The sequence below is a fragment of the Choloepus didactylus genome, chromosome X, assembly GCF_015220235.1.
Source record: "Choloepus didactylus isolate mChoDid1 chromosome X, mChoDid1.pri, whole genome shotgun sequence".
In the NCBI taxonomy this organism is placed as follows: domain Eukaryota; kingdom Metazoa; phylum Chordata; class Mammalia; order Pilosa; family Megalonychidae; genus Choloepus; species Choloepus didactylus.
Window position 1 is genome coordinate 122,880,139 of NC_051334.1, and position 18,256 is coordinate 122,898,394.

Here is an 18,256-nt window from a genome sequence, read left to right on the forward strand (position 1 = left end):
CCCCTGCTCTGGGCTTCTGCCAGCGGGTCGTCACAGCAGCAGCGTGGCCCTAATCATGGAAGGCAAAATTTCCAGATACACTTTTGGTGGGTTCCAGGCCAAAATGAGCAATAGGGAGGAGGGGGAGAACCATATGATGCCTTGAAAAATTGAGAAGACAACATATTTGGGAAAATGGACCTGTGGCTTCTGCTTGTGGAGTGTAGGCAAACTTGGAGGGTCATGCTGAACCATCAGTCCCACCCCGGCCTGAGAACATCAGTGGAGCCCACGCAATGTCAAGACCGCTCCAGACAGCACACCGTCCTTCCTGAGTGTGCACCGCAGCCCTGCCCCTGCCCACTCCCTGCTGCTAGCACTGCCCCTGTGGGCGAGGCCTGTGCACCTCCAGGCAGCAGTGCACCCCATGGAGGTGGGGAGCTAATGCAGACAGGACCTTGGGAATTGGGACCCTCCCTGGATAACCACCTCTCAGCTCTGTGGGCCAGTTCAGGGGAAGGAGACCTTTGTCTCAGGTGACCCTGGGCCAGTTGTACGTCCAGCCACGTGGTGGGCCACCCTGGGTCTAAGAGAGGCCATGGTGTGTGCTGTGAGAGGAAGCAGACCCAGCTGTGGGTGGGCCTGGCCAAGTTCCTGGCACAGCTTGGGGCCATAGAAACCAGTAGGAACAGACACCCCAATTGGAATACTCAGGCAAGCACTTCTTCCCTAAATGACAGCTGTCTGCTCTCCCTGTCTCTCACTCTCTAGTTCAAAATCCCTGGTTTTATTTGTATTCTATAAATCATTTCCCAAAACATGGGCACATAGTTTCATAAATGAAGCTGAGCTACTCTGAAACCTTTTTAAAAAAAGTTGGCCCCAGGTTTTTTTTCCTAAATAAAACTGAGAGGCACACTTTAGTTCAGCTCTGTAGCTAATGTGGTAAGAGCATTGTCAGAATGGTGCCCACCCTCAAAGCCCTGAGCATCTTGCCCCGAAAGACATGAGCTCATCAGGTTTGCATAAAATGTAGTGAAGGATGGCCTGGTCATTCCCATCTTGCATGTGATGTGGTTCTCCTTTTTCAGTCCCCTAAATTGTTTTGTTTAACCATCACTGCCCCGTGGATGCAGTATCAGGTTCCAGAGTTCTTCCACAGGAGTCCTTACAATCCTAGTGAAGAGGAGGAATTGCCAAGCCTGCGAGGTAAAGGGGAGGCTCATGGGAGTTGCCTTAGGTGACTTCTCCCCGCGGCCTCCCCTCTCCATTTCCTGGCCACTCTAGCCCCTCCTTACCTATTCATCAGTATCCTGTTTCTTGGTGTGTGAATGACTCTCAGGAATTTTCCAGAGGGATGGGTCCCCAGTGGAGCAGGGATTGGGAACCTGAGCGTAGCATGGCCTGGAAGCCTCTGGAAGCACCAGGTGAGCACATGAGCAAGCAGGTATCTGAACAGATGTGGTAGCAGTGCTCCCAGCCTTAGGCCTACCTGTAAGAGGCCATGGGTGAGGAGCTGTGGTGGCACTTCTGAGAGGATGGGAACCCACAGGTGTAATAACGCTAATAACTTCCACAATCTTAGCACTTCTGATGTGCTGGGGCACTTTACTAATCACCTGAGATACCTTTTCTCCCTCTCACCCTTGTCTGAGGGCTACTTACAACATCCCCATTTTGCAGTTGAGGGTCGAGGAGGTCAGTGACCTGCCCAAAGTTGTGTAGTAGTAAAATGACAGAACAAAGAAAAAGGCTCTGCTTATGCTGACTTCGGTGCCCTTGCTTGCACCAGCTTCTCCTGTGTCTCAGAGTGGGGGTCCAGATCTGTGGCGTCAGACCGTCTGAGGACAGAAGCAGGGCCTCCCTCTGTAACGAGGGCCCCAGGACATGTGATGCGTTGTCAGGTTTGCCGCATTTCCAACTACCATCCCAGAAAAGAAATCAGAAGGTGGGGAATGAGGACCATGACTAGAAATAAACCACAAGATCAGTTAAGCTTTTTATTTTCTCATCTTTATTGCTTCTGAAACCCCTGCAGCATGGACTATTAAAACTCTAGAACAAGTAGTCGGAGAAATGTCAGAAGGGAACAGGGAAGCTGATGAGTTTGTGGGGAGTGTGTTGGGGAGGGCAGGGCTTTATGAGGATCGGAGAGTGGACGCCATCCTTGGGATCCTCAACAGAGCAGCGGTCCTCTCTGAGCCACCTGGAACTCTGAAAGGCCCAGGAGTCAGGGAGGGAGGGTGTTTGTCACGAGTCCCAAACATTAAGGCTAATTATTTTCCCAAAGGCAACACCTATGAGCGGCAGGATCCTCCAATCTGTGGAATGCATGAATGTGTTGCTTCTTGAGTCTGCTCTTACATGTTTTGAATCAGCTGAGCTCTATGCACCACTAACAGGTGCCAATGTCCCCCCATCCTCCCCACTCCACAGCCCCCGCTCTTGACGTCGACTGGCAGAACAACACTACCTTTGCATCCTGTAGCACGGACATGTGCATTCACGTGTGCAGACTCGGCTGCGAACGCCCAGTCAAGACCTTCCAAGGACACACGGTAAGTGGGAATTCTGATTACCAAGACTCGAGTTCATGAGAAGGTGCTGGGACAGGGGGGCTGTTACTTTTATGCCTGGAATTAAAAGGCAGCATGTCCACAGACGTTCTTCTCCAGCTCCTTGCATCTCGGGCCAGCGTAGCTGCCTAGGTGGTTGGATTACCCTAATGTGGGTAGGCAGTGACAGTGGCAATGCTGAATTCAAGCTGAGAAACCAAGTGAAGGGGGGTTTTTGTGTTTCAAAAGAGAATTTTTATTAGCATATAAATTATAGTATGCCATGTCCTACTTTTAGGTATATGTGTGTATGAATAAATATGTTTATCCACAGAGTCCTTCTATCTAGCCCTGCCTTCCATCTGTCCTTGAATGACTTTTCTAAAAAGGGCAGGGTTATGCTATTGCCCTGCTTGGCAAACCATTTGAAGGCTCCTTGTAACCCACTCCACTGAGGGGCTGGAGTTATAGCTGGCAGAGTTCCCATAACTCCAGTTTCCCTTCCTTGTCTATAGCATGTCTCCCAAAATATGGGTAACCTGTGGAAACATGTATGTTTGCAAATATCATCTGTCATGTGTCTCAAAAGGAAAAAAAAAAAAATTGAACACTTCTGTCTGCTGGATATAATCCACTCTTTTGTTGGGACTTACACTTCGAGCCCCAATGGAATGACTGGTACCAGGCTTTCTCTCCTGCTAAAAACAAGTCTCAAGTTGGACAGAATGCATGCAGCAACTCTTTTCAGGCATTGGACAATAGACAGAGCAGGATGTGATACTCAAGAGAAGAGAAACACACAAGAGGAGCCCCACATTTGCACAGTTCCACTTGCCTTTGGAGTGGAGCCCAAGCAGAAGCAGAAATTGGAATCCAGGGCTGCTGAAACAGCTGGAATTTGCAAAGCAGGGTTCAGGAGAAGAAGCAACTGAGAAGTTCTGGAGAAGAGGGGCCTTGGAAGTCAGCATGGGGTTGTTTTGGGATCCTTGGCCAGTTTTTGAGCTGCATAGGACCGAATTCTCTGAGGCCCAGGAGAGTAGCTGCTGTGGGACTGAGAGGTGAAAGGGGACAGCGGCCGTGCCGTGCAGGGAGGCTCTGGAGTTCCAGCCAGTCCCTAGAGGTGAGACTCCACTGGGTCCCACAGATGTTCCACTGAGACCCCAAGAAGGCCACCGTTTAAGAGGAAGGACCTTACCCTAGAGTAAGGGCCATAGCCTGGCTCTGAAGACAAACCAAAATAGACCTGCCCTAACAAAGAATAAAACCATGCTTGACAGGATTGCAAGGAGGCAAGCAGTGGTTTGACTGTCGGTCGGGACAAATCTCAACACTCTTAATGGGGGTGTGGAAAAGGGGGTAGGAAAAGACATGACTCAGCTTCCCCCAATGTCACCCACACAATGTCCAGCATATAAAACAATATTAGATATGTGAGGAAATCGGAAAGGTGACCTCTAGTTTATCAAGAGAAAAAAGTCAATAAAGCCGACCTTGAGATAATCCAGAGATTAGAATTTGCAGCAAATACTGTAAAGTAGCTATTATAAAAATATGCAAAAACATAAAGGAAAATATCATCATAGTGATATAACGATGGGGAATCTCAGGCAGAGAAATGAAAACTATAGGCTTACCTCAGAGATACTGCGGGTTTGGTTCCAGAACACCACAGTAAAGTGAGTATCACAATAAAGCAAGTCAGGAATTTTGTGGTTTCCAGTGCATAAAAAAGCTAGGTTTACAGGAATAAATAAATACAGGTATAATAATAATATAACAGATTATAACAGGTATAATAATAATGAAAAAGTTTGAAGTATTGAGAGAATTACCAAAATGTGACACAGAGACACAAAGTGAGCACGTGCTGTTAGAAAAATGGTGTTGATAGACTTGTTTGATGCAGGGTTGCCACAAAACTTCAATTTATAAAAAAAAAATGCAATATCTGTGAAGCACAATAAAGTGAAACACAATAGAACAAGATATGCCTGTATATATTATGGAAATTTGAGAAATATGTCTGAAACGAAAAGCTTCATGGCTGGGCTTAACAACAGATTGGAGATTACAGGATTAAGTTAATGAGCCTGAAAATAGTTAATAAAATTGACCATCCCAAAGAGTAGATGAAAGATTAAAAAATGAGCTCACAGCCCTAATGACTGTTTTAGTTTCCTGTTGCTAAAACAAAATACCACACAGGGGGTTGGCTTCAACAATGGGAATTCCTTGGCTCCTGATTTTGATACCAGGGGAGTCCAAAATTGAGGCGTCTGCCAGACAATGCTTTCTCCTCAAGACTGTGGCACTCCGGGGCTGGCTGCCGGCCATCCTTGGTCCTTGGCTTTTCTGTCACGTGGGAGTGCACATGGTGGTGTCTTCCTTTCTCTTCGGGTTCAGCTGCCGGCTGCTCCCTGCGGCTCTCTCTGTGTGTCATTTCCTGTGCTTATAAGGACTTCAGCCGTATTGGATTAAGGTCCACCTTCATTTGGTTTGAGCACACCTTAGCTAATAACATCTTCAAAACCCTATTTACAAATGGGTGCACACCCACGGGACCAGGGATGGAACCTGAACATGATTCCTGTGGGGGACGCGATTCAGTCCCCAGCAGTGACCTATGAATGATATCAGGTGCTCTAACATCTGTGTGGAGTTGGAGTGTCAGAGGGAGAGAAAAACAGAATGGAGCAGAAAAGTTGCCTGAAGGAGTCTGGGCCAAATTTGGTGGAAAACATCAACTTTCAATTCCAAGAAGCTCAGCTAAGCAGGATAAATATAAAGAGAACCACACCCATGCAACTAGGCCTGTGGCCGACAGACACTGACAGTCAAGTGATAAGTTCTTCGAAGTGACCAGATGGGGGGAAACCACGTGACCTACCAGGGAGCAAGTTGAGGAGCAGCAGCATGTCTCCCGATTTGTCCGCATGGCATCCCTGGCTCTTCAAGGCCTTTTCCCAGCTGGTGACTCCAGCCCAGAGCCCCCTCTGCCCCGTGCTGCCGGAGGACCTGTTTCTGAGCTGGGCCCCTTGTTCCCTCCCTCACCACCACCCGGAATGCTCCCCACCTCAGATTCTCTGGGTCTCATACAAAGCTCTCCCCACCTTTCCGGACTCCACTGCGATGACCTCTTCTCCGTGGCTTCCTCTGGAATCTCTGGGCAGAATTAACAACCCCTTCCCTCCTGGGCCTCTCCTGCCTGTGTGCACGCCTCAGGCTTGGTGCTGCTGAGGCCTGCAGGGGTTGCTTGTTTCTGTGTCCGTCTCTTCAGTGGACACAGGGCATGGCCAGGGTGGATCCGTGGTCACCGCTTTTCTCACCAGCACCAGGAGTGTCCTTAAATGCTGTGAATTCAGTTAGCGCCTCTGATCCCCGGATGAAAGCAGGAGGAGGATCGCTGCCCCCAGAGAAAGCAGGAGGAGGATCGCTGCCCCCAGAGATTGGCCACCTTGCCCTCATTTAACTGACGGCGGTTCCCTTGGCCTCGACAGTTTGCTTCTTTCCTTTGTAGCCACTTTCCCGCTTCTGAAAGAAGATGCTTGTAGAGCTCAGGCACGCTCGTCCCCTTAGTGTCTCTCTGTGGCTGTCCGCTGCCTGGCCCTCCTCTTGCGTTTGCCACTCTAAACTTGGTTCTCCTCTCTTCCCAACTATCCCCCTGCCACATGGTTCCAAACAAGCTTTTTTATTCTTTTAATTTTTCCTGGAATTAGTAAAGAAGCAGTGGTCACAACCAGTAGCCAGGAGAGGGGACATTTGGTTGTTTTGTAGTTTGCACAATGACCTTGTTTTTGTCTGTGCTCAGACAAGACTAGAGCAGTCTTGGTTTTTTCCTCCCTTTATCCTGTAACAGAGCGGCCTTGTGTGACGTGGGTGCCCTCTGAGGGTGTTTGTTTATGTCCAGCAAGAGAACACTGGCACCCAGTTGTGAGCTGGCCTGACCAACACCAAGGCCTGGCTGGTAGTGCCAGGCTCCCTTCAAGTCGTCAAGGCTGGCTTTTCTCTTTCTTAGTATTTTTCAGCATAGTTAATGTTCAAATAATTTGTTTACTATTTAGAAAATATCCAGACCCCCTGATTCACCACACTCCAAGTAAAGACTAAGGGGTTAAAAGTAAATAAGTAAACTGAAGATCTAAAAGGCATGTGTTCATCATCAGCTGATGGGGGAAAGATTTTCATAAAGAAAAAAATCACAATGATTCTTGAGTATAATATCCATTTATCAAGATATCAATGTATAGAACAAATAAATGGTAAACATCATTATCAACCATTGACTACAAAAGATTAACAACCCCAGTATATAAAGAGGCCCACCAAGTAGAGGCACAGAGTTTCACAGAGACATGGACAAAACCCCCGAACAGGTGATTCAGGAAAGAAATAGAAATGGCCAAGAAAGATGAAAATGTGAGAATGTTCACTGATTTTTTTTTTTTTAATATGAGATATCATCTTTTCACTTGCCAAATTTTTACAGGTGGAGAGGGCTGGGGGCTGGGTGCTGTCCTGGCGGGAGGACAAGGGGCACAGCCCCTTTGGGTGGGGCCTGAGACCTGGCATTCCTGACGGGCTGCCAGCAGACGCTGTAGGTCTCTGGAAAGCAGGGATGGACGCAAGAAACTTCAGAAGTATCAGCAGGACCTGTGACTGTCACCGACAGGAATCACAGCCCTTTAAATATGAGATGGTACTTATTAGACACCTTGAAGTATTGTTTGTGTTCATCACGTCTCTAAAATCCTATCACTTAGTAGACCTTATTTAATATGATGCTCAGCATGTGTTATCACTTGGTTGAATGGCCTGAAATTACTGTTAGGCTGTTTTGACATGGAAAAATAGTGACTTTGTGTGGCCTACCTAATGTAACACAGTCACCTTCATTTTTGATCATCATATGTTGATGTAATGGCTTTCCTTTGTAATACTACGTTTTTTAATTTATTTTTTCCCCCGGAAATGGTATCTTTTTTTATCTTGATTTTGGTGATGGTCTCACAGGTATATACATGTGTTGACCTTTCTTGTGTCAAGTTGCACACTTTAAATATGTGCTTCCCAGGAATCAGGCCTTGGGGTGCAGTGGCGGGGAAGGAACGCTGCACTCCCAGGGTGGGAGTGCATGCTGCGCGGGGGGCTGGAGGGGGGTCAGCTGGAGGCAGTCAAGGATCCGGGCCCACAGGGGTCCCCCCCCTCAGAAGCTGCCAACAGAGGCACCGAAGCCATCCTGGTCGGGGTCTCATGTGTCTTGGGTTGACGCTTTGCACCAGGCTCCGGGTTCTCTTGGTGTCTTCCTGCACCCACTTTCTCCCTCACAGCACCCTCTCTGATCTGACCTCGTGTCTCCCTTGAACGCTAAGCCTCCTGCCTTCCTTCCCCTGGGCTGTCCACCATCGGTGCCTCGTCAGCACAGACGTGACCTCGTCACTTCCCTGCCTGACACCTTTCTAAATTCAGTGTCCTTAGAAGGTGGCACGACCATAGGATTCATCATCCAAACCAGGGCACTCATGAATGTGAAATTATGAAATTAGTCCTGAGGGTGACAGTAGCTCATTGCTGTGCAGGACAACAGGCATCAGTGAGACAGACGGGACCCTGCAGCCCTCCGTGTGAAGGCCCCTCTGCCAGCCCCCTGCTCCCATCCGTCAGTCACACTGTCGTCACTTCTCTGCTCACCGACCTTGCCTGCCAGCCCCCAGCCTCCAGCCCTGCAGCAGGGGCTTCTGTTATCCTGCTGTGCTCTCGCCCCCCCCCCCCCCCCGCCCACCTGGTGGCTCTGCCCCAGCTCAGATTGGGCCCAGGGCTCCCGTGGCTCCCAGCACTGGACGCCTGCAGGGCAGCCCCATCCCTTCCTGTCCCCACATAAGTGGTGATGTTTTATTTATGGGACTATTTGCACCCAATTGCGAATCTCTCCTGGCAAGGCTTATGTTTTTCCTGCGTGCGTGTGTGTGTGTTCCTAGCAGTTACCACTTGTGTCTGCCTTCTCTTGTGCTTCTGTGTCCCCTTGCTCCAGCCTGGCTCCATTCCCCATTCCACACTGAACCCTGGTGGATGGGAACCTTGGTTTCCTTACGTCTTTTCTCCCCACCCGTCTCCTCCACTCACCACCCAAAGTGAAGTATCTGGCAGATTTGGACCGAGTAACTGCTGTATGAAGAATGCATTTTCAAAGTTCAGTATTTTAATAACTGTCATTCTTTACTGTTTCATTTACTGTTTACCACATGTAAAATCTTTACTGTGATTTTTTAATTTTCAAGGAAATGTCACAGAGAGTACCTTGTTATGTATACATATGAGTCTAATTTTACATAAATAAGAAAGACTAAGAAAAACAAAAGTAGATGGGATCAAGATGGCAGAGTGACGGGTGGCAAGGCAGCACCCCCCTGCAGAAACTTTGTAGAACCAGCAAGAACTGGCAGAAAAAAAAAATTTCTTAATGCTCCAGGAAACAGTTAAAGGATTGCAGTCACGGAGTGAGCACCAGATCAAGAAAAGGGCCACTTAAAAGTGGCAGGATCTCAGGTCACCCTGCCTGGCCCCTCCCCAGCTCTGTGTGTGTCCCCAGTCCCAGCTCCAGAGGGAGCAGAGTGGCCTCATGCCCACACACGGGGAGCATGTGTGGCTGGTCCATTCTGCCTGGTGGTGGCCTGAAGGACTGAACCAGGACACTCACGGTGCGTGTGAAGTCCCAGAACTCACCCTGCATGTGGAAGGCAGCTCACAACTCTCCTACAGAACAGTGGGAGAGCCGTCTCATGGTGGCTGCCCGGGAGCACGAGGAGATGGTGATCTCCTAGGGAAGAGGGGACATTCAGATCTGTGTAAAGGGGGGGAGCTCCTAGGACCATGTGGATATGCCCAAGACAAGAGGTATGCACAGAAAAGAGACCCAAATGCTTTGACCCAAAGCTATTTTCTAAACTCATTGTATGGCTAAACCCTGAAGGAGAGCACATACACAGGGCAATCTGCAAAGACTGAGGAAGGTATTTTCTTTTTTCCTTTTTTTTTTTTTTTTTTTAAGCTCCTGGTATCCAAGGAAAGCTCTGGCATAACACTAGCTGGATACAAGCTTAGGAACAGATGCTTAAGAGTCTAAATTCTAGTGAATACCAAAATGTCCAAAATACCAACATCTCCAGGTTTCATACAAGGAAACAGGAAGTGATGGCCCAGGCAAAGGAGAAAATTAAATCATTAGAAATATCAGTGAGGTGGACAAGACCTGGGGCCTACCAGGCAGATTTAAAAAGTGGTCTGAAATATGCTCAAAGTGCTATAGGGAAAAAATGGACAAAGAACCAAGGAAATCAGGAAAACGATAGATGAACACAAAGAGAATATCAGTGGAGATGGATATTATGGAAACAGAGCTTTCCACAGTAGCAGATGAGAAGTTCCCTAGAGGGGTTCAACAGCAGGCTGGAGCTTCCAGAAGAAAGAATCAGTGAGCTTGAAGATAAGACATTTGAAATCATCCAGTCTAAAAAGTAGAAAGAAGGAGGAACAAAGAAAAGTGAACAAGGCCTGAGGAACCTGTAGGACACCATCAAGTGTTGTCAGAGTCCCAGGAGAAGAAAGAAAAGGGCAAAGAGAATACTTGAAGAAATAATGGCTGACAACTTCCCATACCAAAAGACATGAATGTACACATCCAAGATGCTCATGAACTCCCAACAGGATAAACCCAGATAGACCCACACCGTGGCATATTATAATCAAGCTGTTGAAAGCCCGGGGTTAAAAGAGAATTTGGGAAATTACAAGAGAGAAGCAGTGAGTCCTAGAGTGCTCATTTCTCATCGGAAACCACAGAGGCAAGAAGGCAGTGGGATGACATATTTATTTCAAATGCTGAAAGCAAAAAATTGCAGTCCAAGAATTCTATATCTGGCAAAACTGTCTTTTAAAAATGAGGGGGAGGGATTAAGACATTCCCAGATTTTAAAAAGCTGGGGGAGTTTGTCCCCAGTAGACTGGTTCCATAGGGGATGCTGAAGGGAGTTCTGGTGGTTGAAAGGAAAGGGCAATCACAGTGGATAGAAGCCGCATGAGATTACCCCAGTGGGGTAGCGCCAGGGGTCAGTAGAGATGCCAGTACTCTTGTGGTGTGGGTTTCTAACTCCGCTTTCTACAGGCTCTAAAACGCAGATGCATAAAATGTAATGAGATACCAGTGGTTTTGGACTGCAAATGTGTAGCTGTGTAACATCGCACGCTATAGGAAGGTGGGTGGGGGAGGGGTACCGGAACAGGGTTTGTGTGTACTATTGAAGTTCAGTTCGTATCAAAAGAAATGAGATTGTTACCAATTTAGGATGTTAAACTTAAGCCCCATGGTAACCGCAAAGAAAATACTGGAGAATTATGCAAGCTCACAAAGAGTGGAGAATACAGGTTGCCAGGGGCAGGGGGAGTTAATACATTTGGGGAGATGAGAAAGTTTAGTAATAAGAAGGTGGGGAGGGCACTGCCACATGGTGAATGTGATTCATCCCACTGGATGGTGTGCTTGGGGGGGGGGGCAGGGGGCTGAGATGGGCAAGTTTATGTTGTAAACATCTTCCCACAATTAAAAATTTTAAAAAGGGTAACTGAATTAAATGCAATACATGATGTGCACAGGATCCAACAAGGGAGGAGAAAAGACTCAAAGGAGCATTACTGGTACATGACAAAATTAGAGTATCGGCTGTGAGCTTTATATCAATGTTAAAGTTCTCAGGCTTGATACCTGCACTTAAAGTGGTTCCATAAGTGAATATCCTTGTTCTTAGGAAACGTGCTTGCCAGTATTGCATTCAAGGCACATGATGTGTACCCATGTTCAGGAACTGGAGGGGTGGACTGATAATGGCAAATGCAGGAAAATGTTAAAATTGGTTGATCTGGGTAACAAGTTATAGGGATATGTTGGAGTTCTCTGTGTGGGGTTTGTACCCTTATTGTAGGTGTCCTGTAAGTTTGAAACTGTTTCAAAATAAAACTTTAAAGTAGATATATATTTTGTACTTATGGTTCTCCTGTAGTGTTCTTTGATATCCAGGGTAAATGGAGACAGGCCGTTTGCAGAGATGACAAGGCCACTACTGCCCCCTGCTGGTGATCTGTGTTATCGACTCACAGGCCTTCATTTCTTTTTAACCTTTTGTTCTCTTTCAGAATGAGGTCAACGCAATCAAATGGGATCCTTCTGGAATGCTGCTAGCATCCTGTTCGGATGACATGACATTAAAGGTAAAATCATCTGAAAGCATGGGTCATTTACAACCTGTTATGCACATTCCTTCCACCATAATTTTTTTTACATAATAACTAGATTATTAGTTTCTGTCTATTTAACTCCTATTTACCAGTCGGGGATCCTGCTGAATGTCCATACTTCCTCTGGCCTTCCTCACTAGCCCCAGATAGCACTTTCCTGCCCTCTCTGCCCAGACCCTTCCTAGGTGGAGACCCCACCAACTCATTTCAAGGGTGGGAAACCCAAGGTGTGCTTGTGGAATGCGTGATGTCCATCCACCCTTCCCTGGCTGGGGAATCGGTGTTTGTTCATGTTGTCCCTGGTTTGCCTTCCCAGATCTGGAGTATGAAGCAGGATACATGTGTCCATGACCTTCAGGCTCACAGCAAAGAGATCTACACCATCAAGTGGAGTCCCACGGGGCCCGCCACCAGCAACCCAAACTCCAACATCATGCTAGCAAGGTAAGGGGCAGGCACCCCCAGCTCCGGCTCGCTTCCCGCACACTGCCACGCTCACGACTGCTCAGTTAGCAACGTGGCCGGTAAACGTTACTCACAAAGGTGCAGATTTTGCTGAGGTGTGTTGCAGATTCGTTTAAGTTCTTTCAGACTAAATGAAGGGAGGTAGGTCACTTTGAAGGGGTAATGATACATAAATGGCACCAGATGGCTAACTTGAACTTGGACTAAAGCATTGTTTTAACCATGTGCTTAGTTGGAGGTCTGTGGCCCCAAGCGTGTCAGACCCCACGCGGGATGTACCATCCCATTCTCGGAACTGTGTCATGGCGGGAACATTTAGAAGCGCAAACTGAAGAGTGAATGCCAGGGTACTCGGGCTCTGGGCACATGGTCAGAGGAAGTGGGGGCCTTTATTCCAGCCTGCAGAGGCCTTGGGAGGGAAGTTTTGTTGCCAGGAATCTGCAGTGGTTTTATTCTGGGTCACCCCAGAGAACAGGATAGTGTGGAGAAGTGGCATGTTGGCAGGTTTCTCCTACAAAGAAGAGCCCACCACCTCTGCAAATGAGCAGGGGCGTGCGTGGCCTGGCCAGCAGCAAGGACTCTTGTCATCAGAAGTGCTCAACCCACAGAAAAGAACAGAAGGGTCTCCTGCATCAAGGGAGAGGATGACCTAAACGTGAAGGCCATGATTCTCTTACTTCAAGTAACGGCCATAAAATTCACTTAAATCGCTATGATGTAGAAAATACTATCATCATTTATGATGGCCCAGAAGGTGCTTTTGCATCATGGGGCACCACTGCGAACATAAATGATCTGTGTAGTCAGCAAGGATAAAAGGGACATTCCAGCTCAGAGTAAGTCCCTGCTGAGAGGGAGAATGCCAGGTGACTGGTCTGTGGAATGCACTCCTCTTTTAAATTTGCAGTAACTAAAATTTGCAGCTGTCAACAAGGTAGTTGATATCTGGCTGTGATTATATTTTAATTCCTATAGGATTGAAATTTTTAACCATTTTGCTTTTTTTTCAAATACGACTATCTGCATTAATTTAGTTGGTGGCAATAGATTTGGGGTTTTAAATTGTAGGAACATTTTAGCCAACTTAGTAAATATTCTACAAAAGTATTTATTGTTCCAGTCTATAGAAACTGGAGAATGATGTGTGGATATCATGTTTTTTCCAAATAACTCCATGAAAAGAAAGAAAAGGGTGTGTTTTATAACGTAAGGCTTTGAGTACATCTGAGTCAGCACCTTCTAGAAGAAAACACTCACACCCATTTATTGTCTCTTTGAACCAAAAAGGTAGGGAAATGAGACAACTTGTGAGATCTGTTCACCATCACAGAGAACTAGAAACAAACCCACAGTGTTTCAGTGGTTGTGTTTTCTCTTCCGTTTCCCTAGTGCTTCATTTGATTCTACGGTTCGCCTTTGGGATGTCGAGCGAGGTGTCTGCACCCACACACTAACGAAACACCAGGAACCTGTCTACAGTGTAGCCTTTAGCCCTGACGGGAAGTACTTGGCCAGTGGCTCCTTCGACAAATGTGTCCACATCTGGAATACTCAGGTAACCCGACTCCTGTGCAGGGGCCTTTCTGAAGGGAACACACAGATGGTCATGCTTTCAGGGACCATGCTCAAGACGTCATCCTTTTTGTGCTCAGCAAGTTGACCCAGGCAGACCCAAATGCTGGCTTCCATTTGCTCCACATCAGTCGTGGGGTCCTCTCCGCTCCAGGGCCCCCAGAGCGGCTCCCCTCCCCCAGGAAAGGCCGCAGTTCCTGGCCTCTTCAGGACTCTTGGCCTTTCGAGTTTACTAGATTTCTGAGCTCATCGTCTTGGAAAGTTATCCTCCTTGGAGGGTCCACTAGTTTCTGTGCATGTCCTCTGAACCCCTGGCATGAAATCTCCCCTCTGCCTCAGCCTCTTCCTGGGCCCAAGCAGGCATCTCAGAAAAGCATTCTGCAGTTCTCTGACCACCAGGGATGCGGGCCCCAGTGCCAAGCTGGATCAGGGGAGCAGGTGTCCTTCTGTCACCAGAGCTTTCCAGAGCGCACCGTCTGACTCGGGCGAGGCCAGCCCTCACTTCCACCAGCCCACACCAGCTCCAGCTCTGCTGGTGCGTCCTGTAGCTCTGGCTAGGCAAGTCAGAGAGGACAAAGGAATATTTACTTTTTCCATGCCATTCAGATTTTTCAAATGGAAATTCATTTTATTCTTGGGTAGCATAGCTTATGCCAATATTGGGTTGTCATTTTACTAAAAGAAGACAGGATTTGAGAAACTGTAGCCACTGTAGGTATCTGACAATGCCTGGGGATTAGAGAATTCTGAAAATAAAGAGCAGAAATGGACAGGAGCTGTGTGAAATATCACATTCAGTGGTCAGCTCTTGCTGCTCAGACCAATGGAATAGACGGAGGGTAGAACAGTAGGAATCACTGGAACTGGCCAAATCCGTTTCTCTGACCTCAGGCTGGATTAAACGGCTCCTTTCCTCACTGTTAACCTGATCCACCTTCTTGATGCTGTTGGGCTTGGTTGACTTTCAGATGAATTTGCATCCCCCGGTCCATGCCCTGCTGCCCAGCAAGTGGGGGCAGGGGAAGTCCTTTGTGATGACAGGTATCACAGAGATGTGATCTGTGTCCCCTTGGGGAGTGAAAGGAGAATGTGATGTGGAGCCAGCCGGAATAACACAAATAGTCTCTATTGATGAGACTGTAATTAGAAATAGTCACAGATGGGAGGTAAAGTGACATCGTCAAACAGTGCCATAGTCAATTACATACTATTTTGAGAACTTGTGAAGCCATCACACCCCTTTTTTATACGTCAGAGCAATCCTTGAAATGTTAAAGCCCATTTCAATCCTCAATGAAATGGAAGCCCTCTCTAAATACAAAGAAAAACATAATTCTGTTGCTCCCTCTCTTTTATCACCCACAGAATACCAGCCTTCACAGACTCTGACTGATCTGTGATTTTGTGATGACCCTCATGAGCTAGAATGCAGATTTCACCTGCCCTAACTCTGTCAAAGCTCTCTCCTTCCCTCTGTCCTTCTATCTGTAAAGCAAATACTGTTTTATAACCTGAAGTTAATGGGCTGTGGTATTCTCTGTTGGTTACAAGTCTGTCACTCTTTATTTACTGTCCAAAAAATAATTAGGATTTTAACTTCATACCATGTTAATATGGTTGTGGTCATCAGCTAGCAGTTTGCAAAGCCCATCCCCGGGTGGTGCTGGGAGTGTGCCTTCTGTTAGTTCAGCCCTCCAAGCAGCACACACCAAGGATGAGACATGCAAGAGAATACTGGGGAAACACTTGTGACAGAAAGGGGAGGGAGCCCTGGAGCAGGCAGGCTGAACCCAGACAAAGAGGCTACTTGGACCCTGCGAAGGAAGGGAAGCTGGGAAGGAAGAGTGCGATCCAGCGTAGGTCTGAGAAAGTTCTGGCAAATCTGATAGGGGTCCTTGAGCCAAAGTTACCCATCAGACAAGCCCTGCCTTAGTCTCCGTGCCATGCTCTGTCGTTGGCTTGGAGCAGCTGATGGGAAGTGTGTCCTCAGCAGAAACGGGGTGGTGGATTTGGGGGTGGGGGCAGCCATGGCAGGAGCATAACCGCTACTGAGGCCGCCCCTGAAAACTCTTTTAACTTCCCCATGTGTTTGAAAATTTCCATGCTAATAGCTGCGAGGCGAGGCAGGGCTTGCCCGTCCTGTACCTGCAAGTGTTGTGCAGTGACACCTGCTTGCTTTGCAGAGTGGAAGCCTAGTCCACAGCTACCGAGGCACCGGCGGCATCTTCGAGGTGTGCTGGAATGCGCAAGGAGACAAAGTGGGCGCCAGTGCGTCCGACGGCTCTGTAAGCAGCTCCCCAGGGTGCTGGGGCCCCGTGCCAGGGTGGGGTAGGGCAGGAGGATGAGAAGCAAGGCAGCTGGTGCCTGGGTGGGACTGGACGGTCAGGCTGCCAGGGGGTGGCTTACTCCAATGTGATGAACGTGGCATCCGGGGGCCTCACCCAGTGCGGGCACATGGCAGGCGCCAGTACACGCGGAGTGGGTCAAGAAAACTGGGCTGGCTCCAGTGTACGCTGGCACCATCTCTGGGCATGGCCGTTCCTTCATCCCTCTCAAATGTCATCCTAGTCAACAATTTTGCAGTTCAGTCAGTAGTTCTCAGCTGGGAGCAATTTTGAAAGATCTGGAGACATTGGGGTTGTCCTATCTGGGAGGAGCTGCTGGCATCGAGTAGGGAGAAGCCAGGGGTGCTGCTAGACACCCTACAATGCACAGGACAGCCCCCCTAACAAAGATGTAGTTGGCCAAGGCTCACTTGTGTTGAGAATCCCTGCCCCTCCCGTCTTCCCTTAGGCCTGTGGAGCCCAGCCCCTCTGCTGGCAAAGACGTGATTTTTTCATTCCATGGGTCCCTGGGGCCCCCATGGGCCCTGCTCTGAGCCTGTGAGGTGTTTCTACCTTTCTGATGCCCCCTGGACTTGAGGTTACCCTAAGCAATTTGACAAGGAGCAAACTGGCCATGGGCCTGAGTGTTGGCACAGCCCTCAAACGTTCTCCCAGGCTGCGTGCCTGGACTTGGCCATCCACCCAGCCCATGCAGGCCCTGGGTTGGAGACCCCTGCCCATGGCCACTACCCCCATGCTTTCAGACCCCAGCATGGCCTCTGACCTTGTCTTCCCCTCTGTGTGTTTGCTTGGGTTTGGCTTGTCAGAGGCTCAGCTACTGCCCTGCTGATAAAGTCTATCTGACCCTCCCAAGGTGCATCCTCACCCAGCCTGGGGACAGAGCCACCCCTCGCTGGAGCATGTCCTAGCTGCCCTGGTCTCTCTTCAGCTGTGACAACAGCGCCTGGAAGCAGACTCCTGCTCACTGTATTTTCTAAGCCTGGGCCACTTTGGGGGCCGCACAGCAGGATACTGCTTCCTGGCTATGACGGCACTGGCTTGCCCGCCCTGACTGCTTCTCAGATCAGGCCCTCTCAGGCAACCACACACGTGAGAGGCCACGTGGAGCAGATGCACATATTTTACACAGATAGTTCCCTGCTAGCAAAATCCACAGTTCCCAACCAGAAGAAGGCATGCTACAGGAATTCTCCAAAAGGTTCTAGAGAGCCACGCTCAGCTGCTCCACCCACCCTGCCTTTCTGCTGTTCTCTAGCGTCCCAGGCGTGCTGCTCCTCGCGCTGGAGTGCACCTTCCCATGTACCGCTGAGCTCCTTCCTCCTGTATAACAATCAGGTCCCTGCACAAACGTGACCTCCTGAGAAAGGCCTGTCGTTGAAGCTGTGGAAGGTAGTGAGCCTTCCTCTCTCTTTCATTATCTGTCTGTCCCACTAGAACAGAACTTCTCGACCTGGACACTGTTGCCATTTGGGGCTGGGTCATTTTTTTTGTAGTGGGGCTGTCCTGTGCACTGTGGGCTGTATAGCAGACTCCCTGGTCTCTCTTCAGCTGTGACAACCAAAAATGTCTCCAGACATCTGCCACATGTCCCCTGGGTGTCACAGTCTGCCCCGGTTGAGAACCACTGGTCTAGAATGTCCTGTCCATGTGAGCAGGGGCCTGGTTCCCCAGCACTAGCACAGCACATGGCCTGAGAGGAGCTGCTCAGCAAACATCTGTTGCACGAAACACAGGGTAGATTGTTCCTTGAGAATTAGTAGCTTGTGCCCCTCTCAGGATCTTATTCATCTTCTTTTGTCCGTGTGGCTTGAGCCAACAGAAAGGACATAATTCAGAGATAAGATACGTAAAGGGAAATCAAACCCACAGAAATCCATAAGGTTGATAGCTGTGGAAACTGTCTTTAGAAAAAGTCTGATTTTTGATCTCTTCCCTCATAATGTGTTCCTGTTATTGCACTTTTTTGTCGTTGCTCCATTATTTATTGAAAGGAAATATAACTTCTTTCGATCAAAGAACGGAATGGCATTGGCCAACGTTTTTGTAAGGGGCCAA

At 48.4% G+C, this 18,256-nt stretch overlaps 2 protein-coding genes across 6 annotated transcripts in view; one reads left to right on the forward strand and one right to left on the reverse strand.

The window, feature by feature from the left end:
• Positions 1–18,256, forward strand: part of TBL1X (transducin beta like 1 X-linked) — a 284,080-nt gene that overhangs the window by 262,147 nt on the left and 3,677 nt on the right. For all 5 annotated transcript variants that reach the window (XM_037820716.1, XM_037820715.1, XM_037820714.1 and 2 more), the window contains 5 exons: positions 2,416–2,537; positions 11,718–11,792; positions 12,136–12,263; positions 13,674–13,839; positions 16,040–16,141. In XM_037820716.1, coding sequence (XP_037676644.1) covers positions 2,416–2,537; positions 11,718–11,792; positions 12,136–12,263; positions 13,674–13,839; positions 16,040–16,141 — 593 coding nt within the window. The remainder of the gene's footprint in view (positions 1–2,415; positions 2,538–11,717; positions 11,793–12,135; positions 12,264–13,673; positions 13,840–16,039; positions 16,142–18,256) is intronic.
• The window catches only part of GPR143 (G protein-coupled receptor 143), a 120,219-nt gene continuing 108,725 nt past the window's right edge, over positions 6,763–18,256 (reverse strand). The window contains exon 10 of the mRNA XM_037820719.1: positions 6,763–7,214. The gene's annotated coding sequence lies outside the window, so the exon portion shown is untranslated. The remainder of the gene's footprint in view (positions 7,215–18,256) is intronic.